This window comes from Cheilinus undulatus, linkage group 7, assembly GCF_018320785.1.
Source record: "Cheilinus undulatus linkage group 7, ASM1832078v1, whole genome shotgun sequence".
In the NCBI taxonomy this organism is placed as follows: Eukaryota; Metazoa; Chordata; class Actinopteri; order Labriformes; family Labridae; genus Cheilinus; species Cheilinus undulatus.
Genome location: NC_054871.1, coordinates 33,259,663 through 33,278,990, shown reverse-complemented (window position 1 = coordinate 33,278,990; position 19,328 = coordinate 33,259,663). Strand labels below are relative to the sequence as shown.

Genomic DNA, 19,328 nt, shown 5'->3' with positions numbered 1-19,328 from the left:
ATTGGCTAATGTAGCAAACTATGTAGCTAGTAAAGGTAAAGCAAGTCATGATTCACATAACTACTTCTAAACTGGGTATAGCTTTAGCAAATATAGCAAAAACTAACATTGTGTTGTGTGCTTTAGTTTTAGCTACATTAGTGATAAAGCTACATTACCTACATAGCTAATGTAGCTTCATTAACTTTAGATTTAGCTACGTTAACGACATAACCTTATTAAGCCCACATAGCTTTGTTAGCTTTAGATCTAGTTAAGTTACCTATGTAGCTAGTGTAAATTGTTAGCATTAGCATTAGCTTTGGCATTAGCTTTGTTAGCTGAGAGTTTTTATGTGGGATAAGCTTTTTTCTTGGGGGTAGACTGTTTACTTGGCTTTATTAAATGTTTTATAGTCAGGCTTTTAAAGATTAGATTTTGGCTTTCAACTTTTAGTATCCTGTAGTTTTATTTTGAAAGTTTTAGCTTGTATTTCATTTCTGACAGTGATAGCGTCTCACAGTAGTGGTCTGCAAGGGGTCTGAGATATCTGGTCTTCAGCAGATCTGTCTTGCTCTCATCTTCTCCTCTAAAGATGCATCCTGAATCTTTTCTTTGGTCGAGGCTGCTGCCAAAATGAATCAGTCTTGTGAAGCAAATAAATCCATACAGGAACAAAAAAAAAAAATGCTTGAACTCCAGACTGAAAATATCATCTCTTTATCAACATAACACCCCATTCTGTTGCACAAGCCAAGGATCATCAGTTTGTCATCAGGTCAGAAGGGTAATATGCTGCCATTGTTAAAAAAAAAAGTTCATTTTGGAGGTAGAAAATCAGAAAAAGTGAACCTTTTAACTTTCTAATTGATTCATGCAAGGTAAAAGCAAGACTAATATATAGAAAAATATTGAAAGAAACAACAAATCAGCCTTAGAAAGATACAGTAATCTGTTGTTTCCATATGTTGGACTTGTTAACGTGATTTTGTGAATCTGGCGTGAACTTTTAGTTCTCTCATGATCTCTTCTGCACGTCACTTCAGAAACACATCAAGTGGGTGAGGAATGTGCCAAGTTTAAAAAAAAAGTAGTATGGACAACTGCTGTACATCATCTGCAAGTTTGGATGTATTTAAAAGGTTGAGGGACAAATAACAGAAGGGCAAAAAAGGTATAAAGTAAAAGAAAGAGATGAAGAATGAGTTACAAAGTGCAGAGAATTGAGCACTAAATTGATCTCCAGTCCATCTGTCCCCAAAGAGGCTTTGGTGCAGTAATGAGAACGGCCGACCCGCTGCATACGGCCGCCGTCTCTTCCCCCATCTCCATCCCTCTCTGAAAGAAGACAAGTTTGTTTCTCAAGGTGATTGTTGCGGTGATAAGGGAGAGGGTGTTATTAAGGGTGACAGCAGAGGGGCTGAGAGGCAGTGGCTGACTGGATAACCTTGTCCCCCGTCCCCGCCTCGCTTCCTCCTGCAAGAGCATCTCCACCACCGGCCTGCCCCTGCCCGCCCGCTCTTCTGAACACAATCTGCTGGCTGGAATTACCTCCCGGCCCCGGGAAAACTAAACATGATTTCTGACCTTTCCTTTCTGTGTTCAACAGTAACCTTTGCTGATCCACCTCAGCTACGAGACCATTGCGATGAACAAGAGATGGAGTGGAAGGGGATGTGCGTTATAAAAAGGAGAACGAGAATGATGTGCTGAATTTATGTTTGCATATTTTAAGGGCAAGTTAAAGGGGGTGCCATACTTACAAGATTATGCAGTCAAACACAAGAGCGTTACAATAAATTGAGAACAATCTGGGGTTTTTCTGTTACTTTTCCTACCATCTGAGTATCTGCTGCTTCCATCTGTGTATGTGCTGACTGAGTGGACCTCAGAAGTTGCAGTAATGGTGTATTCTGAAAGAAGAGACACTGTGTTTGCAGAAATACTGCATCTTTAAACCCCCTAAATTCATTACATCATCACTCTGCTTTCTGGTGCTGCTCTATGCTGCGTCAGCAACTTTTTCATTGGTATTATCATTAGGTGTTTGTAAGATAAGGCTAATTGATCTCCACCTACCCTGTGTATTAGCGGATTGTTGTGATCTACTTCTTCCACTGACTCGGCATAACTCACAACAGCCTCAGCACAATCTGACCCTCAGGAGCAAACGCACATCCCTATAGAAATGATCTATTTCCTTCCCTCTCTCTCTGTTTGTCTCTTCTCTTCCTTTGTGCTGATGTAGGGGTGCATTTAAGAGCTTACAAGCAGAGTGACCTGCACATCCCAGGCCAGCTCTGTGGAGTTAGCAGCCTGAACTCTGGGCCTGTGTATCAGTATTGTTTGTGTAAGAGCACCAGAGGGGATTTGGACAAGGAGTGTGAGCTCTGAATGTGTGACCTGCAGCTGGCCTTAGCATTGGATTAGCTTCCCCTGATCCCCACAACCTCTGAACATGCTCCCTACTATTTCCAGATCTCTCCATTTATGCCCAGCCAAGCACATTGAGACCGGTAATCTATAGTTTTCTACTCTCCAAAGGGAGAAGATATACAGTTCAGCTCCCCTCTTACTTACACATTTCTCTGTTTATTTTGCTCTCTCTGGCAATACAAATTCCCTTCTTTCACCTCTCATCCGTCTTTTCACCCCTCATTCCTTCTCCCTTTAACTACCCCTCTCCATTTCTTTCCTCCTCTCTTTTTCTAAAAGGGGATCAGTGGAGCTTAGAGGCCTTCCTGCTTGCTTCATTACAGAGCTGCTCTGACATGGGGAGCTTGTCTCTCTAGTAAGGAAGAGGAGAACAACCACTGATGTTTAATACATGGACCACTCTGTTGTCTTTCACACCAGATAAATTCATCATCAAAAAACTGAGCGTAGAACAGCAGCAGAGCATGTAAACCTGCTCTCTCAATCTAGATTCCCAATCTTTCTGTGTCTTTTTTTCTCCATTTAGCTTTTTGCCTCTCTCTCTCCCCCACCTCTCTCTCTTTGTTCCGTCACATCTCAGTGAACTGGAGCAAACCTTTTCATTGTCCTTCAGTTGGAGTAAACACACAAACACAATGCAACGCTGATGTTTGGCCTGTAAAAGAGAGAAAAAAAAATCCTGACCCATTCCATTTGTGTGTAAATATGTAACCTGTGCATGGCATGTCCCTGTATATGCACAGCACACATGCTCCTATTATCATGTACATCCAACTTCCCACTGTGAGAAAGAGAGAGAGCCGTATGGGTACGTATGTGTTTGCCTGTTTGTCCTCTCTGTGTGGGTGGGTGCGTGGGCGGCAGGCCTGCCTCGATAATGCCAGAGCCTGTTTCTAATCCAGGCCTCCTCAGTGGGCTGCAGCTCGTGTTGTGCCAGGCAGGCCTGCTGCAACACCAACCGAGTCCCAGCTGACAGCGAGCCTGCTCCTCTCTCTGCTTCATGGACAATCTCAGAGCTCAGAACTTTCACAATGGGTTAAGCTGGGGAAAGAGAAAAGCCAAAAAAAAAACAAGTAGGACTTCTGAAGAGACGCACTATTCAGAGTGCCTCGAAAAAGATGGTGTATAAGAAAATGCACTGAATTGACAAGCTTGCAAAAAAAGGAAACAAGAAAGGGCAAGACAGTGATGGTGCAGTGCTAAAGAGGGGGTGCCACCGCTAAAGGGTTTAGGATGAAATCGCAGCCGTTAAAGCTGATTTATCCCGTGTAAGGACGCCAAGCCCTCTAAGGAGGTGCTGAACAGCCCTTCAAAAATGAAATATCAGCAGCAGTCAGTGCCAGTCATCAGTGCCATGTGTGATGGAAAATCAATCTAATTCATATCAGAGACCTGTGAGGGGAAAACGAGTGAGTGAGTGAGGGAGAGAGAGAGGGACAGGTCCCTGCTGCCTCCTCGCTGCACCTCTTTAAACGTCTCCCCGACAGAAGGATCCCAGAGTCCTCTGCGTCATCGGTGACGGAGACGTTGGCAGTGCTGGTGGCTCAATGTGTAACGGCTGCTTTTCTGCTAGATTAGGTAGGTGATTGGCCATTAATATTCATTTCACAGTGTGTCTTTGTTAGGCGGCAGCAGGGGCTGACAGAGTGTTTGGATGGATTTACTCTACCGTATATTTCCTTTTAAATTCTTTAGAGGTTTACTTGTATGGCTGGAGCGAAGCTAGAGTCCTTACATTATGTGCTTGAGCATTTTGGAATTGGCTCCTAATGAGACGCTGAAAATCTCTGTCAAGAAGACGCTCAGTTTTCAGACATACATTTCAGACAACATTTCTACTGTTTGTAGCTCTGCTTTTGTCTTCTTTTATCACTTCCAAATTATTAGCATTAGGAATTGTTGTCATTTAGGTACTTTAGAATAATTTAAAAAATGACAACAGCTTAATGAAACAAAAAATGCAGCATCTGTCAGACTGGGATATATGAAATAAAAACAAGTTTAAATTCATTTTTAAACAATAAAATTATAGGATTTCATCAAAGATATCAGTATGTGGTGGTAGAACCCTGACTTTAGTGATTGTGGCTCAGTAGTAGAAGTCAGTTGTCACAGCCAGAAAGTTGCTTATTAAATTACATGGAAGTTTTAAGCCATCAGCATGCAATTCTCTCTAGAGTTTCACTTCTCCAACTCTCTCGCATCAGGCAAAGGCCCAAATACCTGGGCATGCATTGTTTTTGCTTAAAACTCCCTGCCAGAGTTATCCATGTGAGTAAATGTGACCCACAACTAAGCAGCCTTATCTCAGCCTAACAGTACATTACATCCACAACAGAGAGTTAAAAAGTTTGTGCCTCCAAAGGGGATTTTCTCCTGATGATCACACAGAAGAGCTCCTTGCACAAGGTCTGAGAGATGCTTTCATGTCATAGAACTGGTCAGAAACCTGTCCAGTGTGCATCATCACAGATTACTGGACTAACGTAATCAAAGCTGCATGGATGGAATAGACTACAGTGTTTGGGAATCAGCTGTATCTTAAGATTGGTGAGTATTCGTGTAGGTTTGCTTCACCCTAAATGAGTAAAATTAAATTCTTTTTTTATATTCAACAATAGTCAACATAACAGAAAAGATTTTTATAACTTTTCATTCACAATAAAAGACTACACAGAAGATATAAAAGGGTCTACTTTAATCATCATACTGGAGTCATTTTATGCATCAAAACGATGAATCAAACAAAGTAATTTAGAAGAGAATTCAAAGTATTATGATTAATATTGTGTTTCACGATGTCGCCTAAAAATATTTCAATATTAATTTCAGGGCACATCACCCACCTCTAATGACTTGCAATTTAAGAAGTGCTTCAAGTGGTCTGACAACTAGAAAAGCACTAAAAGGCTCATGGCCTGAAGCATGGATGCTGTGGTAGCCAGTAACTCCATTCTCCTTACTGATTTTTGATACTGAGAAACTAATTTGGTGATCTGTTGACAAGCCATCAAACAAATTGAAGCTGCTTGACTTTTGCACAAACAGTGTTATAATGTTATCCAAAGGCAATGTGAGACACTGGTGAGGAGCATTTTGATGTAATCAAAAACAAAAAGTGCCATCAATGATCTTACTACACCCCAAACCCCATAAACTGTAAATACCAAACATGTCTGGGTCTGAGTCAGACTGCCTCCAATGGAAAACCCAAACAACAAATAAAAGTGAGCAAACTAGCATCACCAGTCAGATGATCACAAACACAACCATGCCTTCATTACAGCCAGGGTGTCATCCATATTTTTAATTTTCCTGCTACTATAGCACACGCCAGGTCAGCTAGCATTTCCGTCATTGTTATTCTTCTGAAGTCACGTTTGATCGTGTGAGTTTCTGTGAGATCTCATGTATGGGAAATCTTCAAAATAAAATCATTGCTATAGACAGCAGGCGTGTGATCTCACAGTCTGGGTGAGTTGTCAGATGAAAAATAGTTTGAGACAGTTTTTTTGTTGTCTGTGGCCTCCCATGATTTTCAAAATTGTCTACGATTGAAAATCATCTCTTAAGTGGCCAGCATGACTCAAATTTATGACGAGCTCTCTTAGAGACTCATTTTTAGAAGAGATTGAGCAGCAAATCTCCTTTTATTAACCCTCATAATGTGTTCCTGTCAAGTTTGACAGATTTAGAAGTTAGAGCTCTAAAAAATTAAGTTAATTTGATCAGACTGACCTAAGATTTCATGACTTAGTCCACAAAGAGGATTTCAACACACAAACTAAATTATATTCATTTGCATACAATTTTGTGCTTTTTATTCAACTTATCTACACCCATGGGGTTCCCGGTCAAAAATTACTGGTCATTAGAAAATGAATGGGGGAACTACAATTAGTGTAAAAAACTGAGCTCAAGTACATCCTCATTTGTCAGATGGACACACACACACACACAGAACACCTGTGTTCCCTGGCAACCACTACGAGAACCTCTGCCCAGTATGGTCTCTTCCCTTAGGAAGCATTACCTGTTGGATTCAATGTCATTTTCTGCCAGGTATTCACACTGTCATGACCTCCTGATGGCAAAGGCAAGAAAGCTTTCTGTCTTTGAATGAGGTCGGATTGTTGAGCTGCATAAGCAAGGCCTCTTGCTGATCAAGCAAAAGTGGCATCAATCTTTAAATGAAGAGCCACAGGTTTCCTATTTCGCTGTGTCTGTCTGGTCTTAATAACAGAAAAGAGTAGCTCCTGGAGGAGTCCACGTCCAGCAGGTATACAGCTCTTTCCCTAATGGACGTTCAGCCTAGCACAGGTGATCTGAACTGTCCCCTTTATAATGAGATTAAGGGACTAATTAGTATGACTGTGTGTTATACTGTGACAGCGGGCACTGAGGAATATGTGGCCCCTATCGGACGAGCGGCGTGGCCCCTGAGAGAGCAGGCCAGACTGGGTTTGTCCCTGGTGTCCCGTACCTCTGCTGCACTGAGAGGCTAATTAATATTTTCCTCATCCACTCTTCCAGCTCCTGTGCACCACGCTGAGTTACAGTCCTGGATTTATTGATCTGGATTTGGCAACAGCAGGAAAAAAGGATCAAATAACAAAAATTTAAGCTTGGCAGTTTTTGAAAATGTGAAACGAGAAGAGCCAATAATTACAGAAGCCTGAAATTATAGAGTGTTTGATGAAATCCTCTTCAATCTTTTAACACAAATAAGAAGCTTGAAAAAGTAGGCCATGGAGGAGCATCAGCAGCACACTCCATCAGCGAACGGAAGCAGCTAAATCAGACCCCCAAAAATTGAGAAAATTGTCTTGCCAATGATGCAGAAGAAGGAACTCAGTCTAGCCAATTAGAGGATGAGAAAACTTGATTAAAAAGCTGATCCACTCACCCACACATTCCCTGTCTTCCTCTTTCCGTTTCCACCTCCTAAAGTGTTAAAGTCACGCTAGTGTTTGATCGCCCCTGCGGCACCACTCTGACCTGTTCATTTAAGATGATGTGCAACTCTCAGGTCTGTTCCAGCACTCATTTGTTCTGCAGTAGGGTCCCAAAGGCTGGCCAGTAAGAGGACCCCATACTGACCAAAGTGCCCTGGGAGCTTTAAAACCGGCCACTCACAACCAAGTAAAGAGACAGCTGAGTGTCATTGTTAATGTGGACACACAGCACCACAATGGCAAAATCAATGGAGCTATAGGGGACATCAATCTTGACAGCACAAGACCCTTTTGCTTGTCTCACCACTCCTCTAAAGCGCTGAAAGAATGGTGGAGAGATAGAGGGAAAATGAAGGAGACTGAATGAAGCAGAGAAGGCAGAAAAAAGGAGAGATACTGGCGAAAAGAATGATTCTTTAACAAAGGAAGAAAGAAAGATACAGTGCCTTGGATGTTTTGCCTTTATTGATTTTATAAATAAATCACAGCCATTATGATTCAGATTTTATGACAAAAAAAATGAAAAAAAAAAAAAAAAACTACCTAATGTCAAAGTGAAAACAGATTTGTACATAGTAATGTCAACTTAACAAGAAAGTAATGAAAAATCAGAAAATTGCATAAATATTCACCCCCTTCAAAGTAACGGACCAGTCACTGCCTAATCAGTGTTCCTGGCTACCATTACACCATGAAGACAAAAGAACACTCCAAGCAACTCAGAGTAAAGGTTCTTGAAAAGTATAAGTCAGGGGATGGATACAAACAAATTTCCAAGGCACTGAGCATCCCCCAGAGTTCAGTTACATCCATAATAAAGAAATGGAAGGAATATGGCGCATGTGTAAATCTGCCTTGATCAGAAAGTCCTCACAAACTGAATGACCATGCAGGAAGGAGACTAGAGGGGTCACCAAGACACCTATGACTACTCTGAAGGAGTTACAAACTTCAGCAGCTGAGATGAAAGAGACTCAAGTTTTTCATCAGTCGAAGCTTTATGGGAGAGTAAAGAGAAAGCCGCTTGTAGCGCCGCATTATGTAATAATGCTGCATTATGTAATAAGGTAATACATTTTCCATCCATCCTGTAATAACGCTGCATTTTCTAAGCCACTAAGCGGTTAAGGCTAGGACAAGGTAGTAGGGTAGGTGTTTAGTCTAGAGCCCTCTAGGGGGATTAGGTTTAGGCATAAGTCATAAGCGGTTAGAGTTAGGGCAAGGTAGCTGGGTAGGGCATACCTTGGAGCCCACACTAAGTCCTATGGTTAGGATTATTACATAATGTGGTGCTATTACATAATGTGGCTTTACACCGCTGTTGAAAAAAACTCATTAAATCTTTAATAGAGTTTGCCAAAAGGCATTCAGGAGACACGTGGGAGAAAGTTCTTTAGTCTGATGAGACCAAAATGGTGATTTTTGGCCATCAGCACATCACCACAAATGCCCCATACCCACTGTGAAGCACAGTGCTGGCAGCAACATGCTGTGGGGATGCTTCTTTGCAGCTGGCCCTGGAAGGCTTTCAAACATAGAGAGTGAATGCAGCAAAATATAAAATATCCTAGAGGACAATCATATTAAAAAAAAAAAAAAAAAGAAAAAGAAACTATAACTGTGAATGTTCTGGAGTGGCCGAATCAAAGCTTAGACCTCAATCCAGTAGGGAATTTGTGGCCCGACCTGAAAAGTGCTTTTCACACCTGATCCCTGTGCAACCTAACATAGGTTGGGTAGTTTTGCAAAGAAGAATGGAGTAAAATTGCACTGCCCAGATGTGCAAGCCTGATTGAGACCTGTCCACATAGAGTCAGTGCTGTGATATCAGCCAAAGGAGCATCTACTGAATACTACCTTGAGGGGGGTGAATATTTATGCAGTTACTTATATTTCATATTTTTGTACCTATGACATTACTTTGTAGAAATGTGTTTTCACTTTGACATTAAAGATGTTTTTTTTTTTATCATTTTTTGTCAGAAAAGTAACTTATATTAAATATGGTTGATTTATAAAATCAATAAAGGGTATATTTATAGGGACCGTATACCCAAAAGGCAGAGAAAAAAGAAGGAACAAATGGAAAATACATGAAAACAATAGATAGAAATGAAGAAAAGCACAAAAAAGACAGATGTAGAGCATGCAGTCCTTCCTCCATCCAGCTCACAGGCTTCTGTCGTCCTTTGAAGATTTTATACATCTGACAGGCGGCCAAAGTAGCAGTCCATCCTCATTCACCCCAAACAGGCAAACAGGTTTTTAGGTAAAGCCCCAGTTGTGCAGCGCAGCAGCTGTATGCATCTGGCAGCATGTTTGCATTTTCTCCCTACTTCTACCACAGAAGAAAAACACTAAACACAGCGATTCTTCCTCTAACAACAAAATAACACTTGCTTTGTTACTGGTTGACACATCGGATGCACATTAAAAAAACAGCAAGGTTCATTATCTCTGCCACTGACTTGAAGGATGCCTCCTCATCTCATTAACATATATGCAGATGGGCAGTGAGTAAATGAAAGACTCCAAAAACAGAGAGAGATCAAAGACGACAGAATTAAGGCCAAGTAATGAGGATCTTGGCAAGAACCCTGCAAATTTATTGATTGTTTGGCAAGCTGGATGCGCTCCGGCACCGTTTTCCCCTCCCTCTATACCATTTACGCTCGTCTTTCAAACAAACACAGAGCAAGCCGTGTGGGCTCATACGTGTGGGGTGCTCTGCATGTCTATGCTTCCAGTATAGAGTCTAATCACTATATAATTTACAGTGCACCAATAATGTACTTGGCATAGGGAACAATGAAAGGGAGATTGGCAGCAGGAAAGCCATTCATAACCCTACACACTTTCAATAACAGACCCTTTATTCAATTACAACCAGTCCAAGGTACAGAAGCAGGATGAGACTTTGTGAGATTAGTCCATGAAACCAGTGGATTTGAACATGAAACAAGCAGGAAAGCTGCTCGAAAGATGAGAGATTATGGATGTTTATAGAAAATGTGTGCCACAAGCTAGAAGAAACAAAGATTTAAGGCATTTTCACAAATGTAGTTCACTTGCTCAGGTCTGAATCATAGACCAAGTTGTGCGAAATTAGTCTAAAAAAAGTGCACAAGCAGTCTTTGCATGTTGATTTTGCCTCTATTGTGACTCAGCTGACAGCTTTCAAACGAACACAGACTGCACTAATTTCGCAAAACTGCCTTTAGTTCATTTTAACCAAACATGATAGGTAAGATGTAAAAACTTTACCTCAAATCTACTTCTCACATCACACTGTTTGTTAGGAATAAATTCAACAGTTTCTCTCAAGTATTTTGTTCAGATTTGTTGGGAATGATCAAATTTCTCCCAATATGAATCTACCTGAGGCATAAGAAGAAAAGGAAATGGGGAAAATGGATCGTCGGCTGAGGAAATCACGCATTGAGAGCAGTGGAACAGATGAGATCAGAGAGAAGGAACGAGAAGTATTAGCCCAGATAAGACAGATGAAAAGAGGACATGAATAAATGATGAAGAAAAGAAGACAACTACCTCCACGGCTCTCACTGTCGGCCGGTTTCACCTGGATGGGGCGTGTCATCTGGAAGAGAGAAGAAGAAAGGGAGAAAGGTTAGCATGGCGGTATGAGCTGTCTTTGCTTCAACACACGGCCACAAACCAAAGGTATGCATGCCCTCTCTTACATACTAATGGCGGATGTGTGATACTGATCAAAGTGCTTCTGCTGGAGAGGGAGGGAACCAAACACCTGCATGTGGCTGGGCTGACTTGTACATGTATTGTTTCAGCAGCCTGTGACGAGTGTCAACTAAGCTGCACCATCCACTGTTGAAAAATAAAGAATAAAAGCCTGCAGTTCATTGGATATCCACTAGAGGGTGACTCCAAAAAACAAGGAATCATCATTTGAGCCCATATTAAAAGGATATTTTTTAGAGCAGCAATAACAGTCCATGCATCACTTCTTTATTGGAAAAAACTGTCCAGTTCTGCATCATAGGTTGGTATGTACTGATACAGTAAACTCATTTTGTGAAATGAATCACAATATCAGGTTTATGATACCATTGGGCTGCCAACCCCTGTTGGTGTGGTTTTGCTGGTTTTGTTCCAGCATGTTCTGAGCAGTGCAGTCAAAATTTACCACTTGCATTACACAGTGATTCAAGTGGAATTTTTATTTGTGTTAGGTCTTTTTCAGTGTGTGACAGTGGCAGGTGCACTTACTTTATATTGATATACAAGCTGCCCTAGTATATAAGCCAACTAATTAGATGACAAAGTAGGCATTAAAAGTGTTAAAAGTGGCCTTCCTGGTTCATACTGTGAGCTATTCTTCTTAACTTTAACCAGGTAGGCCGTTTTAAAGATTTATTTTTGGGCTTTTTTATGCCTTTATTAAGAGAGAAGGACAGTGAATAGAGGCTTAACAGAAGCGAGAGATTTGGGGAGAGATATACAGAAAAGGAGCCACAGGCTGGACAAGAACCTGAGCTGCCATGTACATGGGGCAGGACCTAACCACTAGGCCATCTGCGTCCCAGGTAGGCCATTTTAAACAGATTTTCTCCAACATTATGTGTAAAAATATCAGTGTGGAAATATAACATATTGTGCCTTTAAATATGCATTTTTGTCTACCTAAACTGCCCACATTTGTTTGGATTTTTAATTACATTCCAATATATTGTAACGTCCACAATAATAAAGGCCATGGCTTATTATACATGACACCCTGTTGTAGATGTTGGCCAGGAGGCTTGGCTTTACTTTAACAAAATCCCATTACTGACTTTGTGACTTATGTCGCTTTGTTGTTTGGTATTTGCTAGCTCGATGGCAAGCTAATGGTTATATTTCGTGGGAATGTACCATGATATGAGTTACGCCACTGGTCCCCAACCTTCCTTCTCACATCTTATAAAAGCTATGCCCTCCATACCCCTCCAAATTAAATGTTTTTTTTTTTTTTTTAATGTTTTCACTGACAAAATCCCAACATAACAGGCCTAAATACACTTGTTCTTGACTGACAATCTATGTATAAAGTGTCCATTATTATGACAGTGCACTAGGGCCACTCTAGAAAAAAAAAATGATATTAAAGATTAGTTGTTAATTTTTAGAAAAACTCAAAATTCTGAAGTGTAAAAAGTTGTTTATGAGAAAAAAAAAATATTTTTTTTTCTACTATTAAGGTTATAAATGTATGTCAACCAAGACATAGAATTTTTGAGATGGAAAAGTCCAAAAGTCAGAAAATCTAACCACTGTATTCAATTGGTTTCCTTACCATGTTTGACTTTACACAATTATAAATAAAAAATTTTAAAAGATTTTAAATTTTAGAGTTTCTAATGCCAAAATTTAAGACTTTTTAAACTCATTAATTTCCACCTTTTTAAACTCTGAAATTCTGAGTTTGTTTTCTTGGTAATATGCGACTTTATAATCCCCAAAATTTGGGATTTTTCCCTCAAAATGTTGACTTTTCTGAGGAAAAAAAATAGGGATTTCCCTATTTCTTTTATTTCTTAGGTTGGGCCTAATACTTAGTAAATCATGTTCCTATTCATGATTAAAAAATCAAATATGTGTGCATCTAATATTGACAAAGACAAAGTCCTGTGCCCCTCCTTACAGAGGCCCAGACCCCAGGTTGGGAACTACTGAATTAGGCCACCCTCGACTTCACCTCTTGCCTACATCTCAATTAGCTGGAAGCAGGTTCAAGTCCATATTTCCAATATGGGGACCACCACTGTGTGGTTTAAATGTGCCCCTTAAAAAAACCAATGGGTGATGTCACTGAGATTACATTGATGTTTTATACAGTCTATTTCATAAACAAAATAAATCAGTTCTCTTTCAAACATTAAGTGGAATGTGCTTGTGTATCAGTGTGTCCATATATTTGGTGGCAGGTTCTTAGAGAGGCTGCATATGTGTGTCTAAGTGATAAAGGCCGAGGCAGTCCTAATAAAAGTGAATCCAGCCACAGGAGGAGAGGGATCAATGCGGGCCTATTGATCCAGGCCCTTGGGCTGTGGAGAGCGTCTGGCTGGGAAGGATTCTCTGGTTAGGAGGCTCACTCTAATCCACTGGACCCTGATAAGAATGGCATTGCCTGGATTAGATGCCTCTGTCATCACAGTCTTTGTGTCACGCTCTCCTCCTTTCCCAATTTTAACCTCCTTCTTTTTTCATCATTGTTGTTCAAGTCCAACAATTTCACTACCATTTGTTAGGAGGAAAAGCTTAACGATTGAGCTCTGATTTATAAGAGTTTGCAACGGCATTTGTTTAAATTGAATATGTGGCTCCTTAGCACACATACTGCCTATAAACTCACCTGCATATGCACATTTAAAATGAATGTACTTACTGTAGCAGAGAAATAGCTAACAAGGTAGTTTATGGCAAAGATTTGACACCAGTGATCCTTAATGTTTCAGTGCAAAACAAATAGATTGAACAATAAAAAAACGTGCTTTTAAATAAAACTGAGGCCAAAAGTGGCTCAAATTTATAACAAGATTACTGGAACATAAAACCAGCCTCACCATGCACAGCTATTTACAGTAAACCATTTGTTGCTGCTATTTAATCATCATTTTATTGCTTGAAAATATTTTCCATTACCTGCCATCCCAGTCAGATTATTACAACCATTCAGTATTGACATTTTTATCCCCACATATGTATATTTTGTTCCATTTCCCCATCATGTATCTTTTTTTCTGTGTTCAATTCCAGAGCAGGACTGAAAAGGTCAGATTTAAAGACAGGGCAGTCCAATAAAAGCATGACATGTTCAAGGAGAAACACATAATGGGATTTTAAAATGTCTTAATAACATGCTGATATATGGGGGAGAGGCTCAGGCCCGATTCATTAAGTGCTAAACGTATCCATTTTCACCTTGAGGAACTGAGTAACCTTCCCTCTCTGAAATTATTCCATAAATTTAGCCATCGTAAATAATAACTAGCACCGGCTTAGTCTTTGTAGGAAAACAGGGAGGATGTTATGCTTATGAAGGTTGAGCTTTTTAGCTCCTTGTTTCTTGGCTCTGTCCCCATCCTCCTCCTTCTCCCTCCACATCTACAAGTGCTTTTTTCTCCTTGTACAACATGAGCAAAGTAACCCTACAGTATGCTAATGCCAAGCCACAGGGCGAGCTGCTCCCCAGCATGTACGGATAGATTACAGAATGAACCGCGACACTATCGCACACGTGTTCAAAGCAGACCTCTGAGGAAGAAACACCTCGGATTGCGGGGGTAAAAAACATCCGCAAGACAAATTCACAGATAGCTTTACAACCCCGCGCTTCTTCACAACAAGACAGCAACTCTTTAAATTTGCCTTTGACATGTCAAACGGACAAAAGATGCTTTCACCCTGACAGTTGATATTCGCTCAAGAGTACGATGGAAGAGGCCAAATCTGCGTCTGTGGCTCCTCTACCATGCTATGATCTCAACCATCTCTGCAGGGTGCCTGTGTGTGGGAGGCAGCTCTTTCTCCCTCTAAAGCTAGTTACTGTTCAGCCTCCAACATGCAAGCTTAATGGTCTATTTATTTGCCCGAGAGCAATGCATTATGGTCCTCCTGAACAGTCACCGCTGAGGTCTACAGTTTTATTCTATTCCACATATAAAGGAAATTCCAGCCTTAAACAAAAGCACAGTAAAAAGTACTATAAGCTAACACATGCAGAGACATGGTAGCTTTAAGTGTAATGTGTTTAGTGCTGCTGTTGCCAAGGAGACCATTCATTAACTCCAACTACTGAGGGCATGTTTTCAGTCAGGCTGTTATAGGCTGAAGATAGAGGCTTCTCAATACACCTACAGTCAACAGAGTGAAAAATTAACACTGCTGCTTGTATACTAACAGCAACATGTGTTTTAAATGCTTGAGTTTAAAACTCTCCATCCATTAAGGCTGGCTAGGAGAGAGATTGTGGCGGTGGACAACAAGAAATGGAGAGAAAGATAAGTCTTTGACTCCGTTCTCCAATTGTTCACTTTAAACCTCATTCTTAAAAAGCTGCAGAAAAACTGCACGATACAAAGCATGTGGATTTAAAGAAAAAACGCTGACCCCTAAACACCTCTGCTAAAACATGCATCACTTTTCTTTGAGAATAACTTAAACTTGAAAGGTTCTCATGTTCTGCCACTTTTCCATTTTGCTTTTCCTGAGGACCCTCATGGTTAACAAGAGCAGGTTTAAAAAACCTGCCTTGAATACTATGAACACTGCTTTTATTCACCATTGCTAGGCATAACTGAAGAGATCAGTGACTTTAAGTATGGTGATGGATGACACCTTTGCAATAATGTGGTTTGTGAAATTTCATCTCAGCTTGTAATTCCACAGTAAAATGTTAATGATAGTATTAGAAAATAGAAATGTTAAGTCACAGCAACTCAATCACAAAAAAGGAAAACCATGTAAAATCACAGAGCAGGGTCAAAGAATGCTAAGGTGTATGGTACGTAAAAGTCATCAAGACTCTGCTGATTACAGCTGAAGAGCTCTGAACCTTCACTGGCATCAATGGGAGCTTCATAGAATGGGTTTTCATGGCCAGGCAGCTGCATGCAAGCCTAACATAACCAAGGCCAAAGCTGAGCATTGGATGACACTGGACTGTGGAGCAGTGGAAATGTGTTCTGTGGAGTGAATAATCATGTTTTCGTTTAGCAGTCAGATGGATGATTCTGGGTTTGGTGGATGCTGGGAGAATGTTGCTTGCTTGACTTCATAGTACCAAACATTTTGCTATGCTTCCAACTTTGAAGCAACAGTTTGAAGAAGCTCTTTTCTATTCCTACATGACTGTGCCTCAGAGTAAGGACTACAGTGACATTGTTTGATGAGCTCAGTGTGGAAGAACTTGACTGGCCTGCACAGAGCCCTGACCTCAACCCCAGCGAGCACCTTTGGAATGAACTGGAATGGAGATTGAAAGCTAGGCCTTCCAGTCCAACATCAGTGTCTGATCTCATAAATTCTCTACAGAATGAATGTGCACAAATTCCCACAGAAACAATAAAATAAAATACATTCTGGCTTTGTTGAAATAAACAAGTAAATAATGTAAATCAATCAGTAATCAGTAATCAGTGATCAGTTTTAGGATGTCATGTTGGGGTTGCAGGCTGCAACTTCAAATGAATGGTAGGGGAGACTGATGGTCATACTCTTGGAAAAGCATTTTTTTTGCTGGCCCTTATATATATTAGTTAAAGTGTAAAAGGGAGTAGTTTAATATCAGGTTCTTTCGAGCCAGGTAAAACTCAGTGTAGCATATCTCCTCTTCAAAGAGGGTGATCCATATCACCTAAACTCCACTAGAGAAATGCTTTGTATGGTGGCTTGGGTCCTCAGTTCAGCTAGTCCAAAATGCAGCTGCTCGCCTCCTAACAGGCACAAAAAAGAGGGACCATATTACTGCTCTCTCTCCTGCTTCCTGTTTCGCTACAGGATTGAATTTAAGATTTTTGTTAGCTTTTACAGCTCATCATGGTTTGGCACCACCATACTTGTGTAAACTACTTCCTGTTCCCACTCCGGCCAGAGCGCTGAGGTCTGCCAACCAGCTGCTCCTGGATGTGCCCAAAACAAGGCTCAAAACCAGAAGAGATGGAGCTTTTGCAGTAGCAGCCCAAAACAGTGGAACAACTTACCCCTTTACATTAGATCAGACCCAACTCCAGAACTTCTCAAATCACAGTTGAAAACGTATCTCCTCTCTTTGGCTTTTGTTTCAAAATGAGATTGTTTTACCCCAACAGATTTTACAATTACTTTCACTATTATTTTATGATTTTTTTAATTTGAATTGATTTTATTTATTTAATATTGTGCTACGATGACGTATTCTTGATTCATGTTTATCCTTTTAGACTTTGAAGCACTTTGTCAACCCTGGTTGTTTTAAATGTGCTATATAAATAAAGCTGAATTGAACTGAGACACTATTTAGGGTTCAACTGAACAAGTAAGGCACACAGTAGCATTGGAACCTCTATGTAGAAACTGTTCTTCATCTTTGTCTGTAATAAATAAATCAAAAGTAAATAACTCTTCTCATTCCACCAGCCGAGCTGCTCCCAGGGCTCTGACAAATCTATACTTTCACATGCTTTTATTTGCCCTACCAAGACTCCAGCCACTTAAATTTTTGTTTCATATGAAGTCCTGGCCTATGCTACATAATGTAGTTTTTAAAAAGCCTGGCCCAAACATACATGGCCTGTTGGTTTGTATGTTTTTGTAAGTATAAATAATAGCAATAGCAATAAGTTAACACAATGTCGATCTAGGCTTTCTCTGCCTTCATCATAATTTAGTATCCTGGTGCAGCATGGCTGCCGGGAAGCAAACTTCTTCCTATGATTACTGTTAAAAAAGGATCAAAGACCTTGGGCTCCGGCCACAAAAGACATTCCTCTGCCTGACTTTAAATTACAAAGAGCAAGTCAAGGAACTGCAGTCCAGACTTGGCCTGTTAGAAGTGAGGAGGATTTAGAGTCTACTGTTGGCACTATCCACGACAGTAATGACTTCATGACTAGTAGAGTTTAGCAGGATTGAGCCGTATAGAATCCCAGACTCCACTCTACTGAAACCCCACAGAGGGCCAGTAGCAAGACAATAATACCGCTTTGGAAAGAGTTTCAAAGACCTGGTGCAATTCCAACATCCAAAACTTTGCAAGTCTTTAACTTTCATATTTTCCAAAAGGAGGGACCTCCAATGCAGGAGAATTTCCCAAGTAGAAATAACATTGCAGCAAATCTTGTCCTGGTTTTGTGAAAGCTCATACCTCAGCAGTAAAAATCTTTTTTTCTTTTACAGCAGCATTTACTTACAGTGCCTGCAATAAAATAAGTCTAATAGCCATACAATACTTGAGACGTCTGCTGGCTTTCATTCAGGTTTAATATAGAGTAATGTTTGTCCCAGGATCATTAATACATATTAGAGGGCCATCAAAGCTCATATTGCTGCACTGCTCGGTAACAGGAGCATAAACAGTCCCCCACTGACTGGGCCGTCTCTGCTGATATAATTAATATTTCCAATTATTGATCTGAGGGAGTGCTGAGTGGTGGCTGTCCGGGGGCCCAAGCTCCAGCTAATAAATCTGTACTGTACACAGTAGCAGGAAGAAGGAGGGGGAGACACAGTGCTATGAATTATACTTATGATGCTTTTTCAACAATCACAATAATTACTCATAAACATTAGAACATTAACTAAAACATTAACTACAAAGGCCTTAGTTTACTTGATAAATTCAACTTTTTTAATGTTGATAATCATTCAAAAATGAATCCAACTTTTGCTCTAGCACTGCTGAAGCATCACTGTGTCTTGTAATGAATGATAAAACGATTACTGTTTCCAGATACAGGTGCTTAAACAAAGACAACCAGGAACTCATAAAAGGGGAGGTAATGCAGATTTTTCTGTCATTTGGTTGACAAACTGTAAGGAATTTGTAAAAAAAAATAAAAAATAAATTGCATAATGTTTTTGAAATTAATTATCTCATGTGAGAAAGTAGAAATCAAGTCAAATTTGTGTTTTCCACTTACATATTAATTTCCCAAAGCATTTCAGTAAAATTCCAAAATCAAAGATTTAACCCTATTAATTATCAAAGAAAAGTTTATTAAAATACGACTGATCCTAAATGAAATGTGCTGCAATTAGGGGTAGCACTTTATATCAGTGAGCCCTGATACCTAGAAATTTTAGAATATTAAATGTAATTATCTGTAATTTCTCAAGAATAAGATGATAATTACCTAGAATTTAGCTGGCATTTTATAAAGTAATAACCTGGAAATATTAAGGAAGTATTTACCTAGTAAAAGCTACCCATAACATTGTGGTAATCATAGTAATGATTTATTG

At 40.1% G+C, this 19,328-nt stretch overlaps 1 protein-coding gene across 6 annotated transcripts in view; it reads right to left on the bottom strand.

Moving 5' to 3' along the window:
* celf5a (cugbp, Elav-like family member 5a) overlaps positions 1 to 19,328 on the bottom strand; it is a 320,356-nt gene that overhangs the window by 137,113 nt on the left and 163,915 nt on the right. For all 6 annotated transcript variants that reach the window (XM_041791997.1, XM_041791999.1, XM_041792000.1 and 3 more), the window contains exon 3: positions 10,920 to 10,968. In XM_041791997.1, coding sequence (XP_041647931.1) covers positions 10,920 to 10,968 — 49 coding nt within the window. The remainder of the gene's footprint in view (positions 1 to 10,919; positions 10,969 to 19,328) is intronic.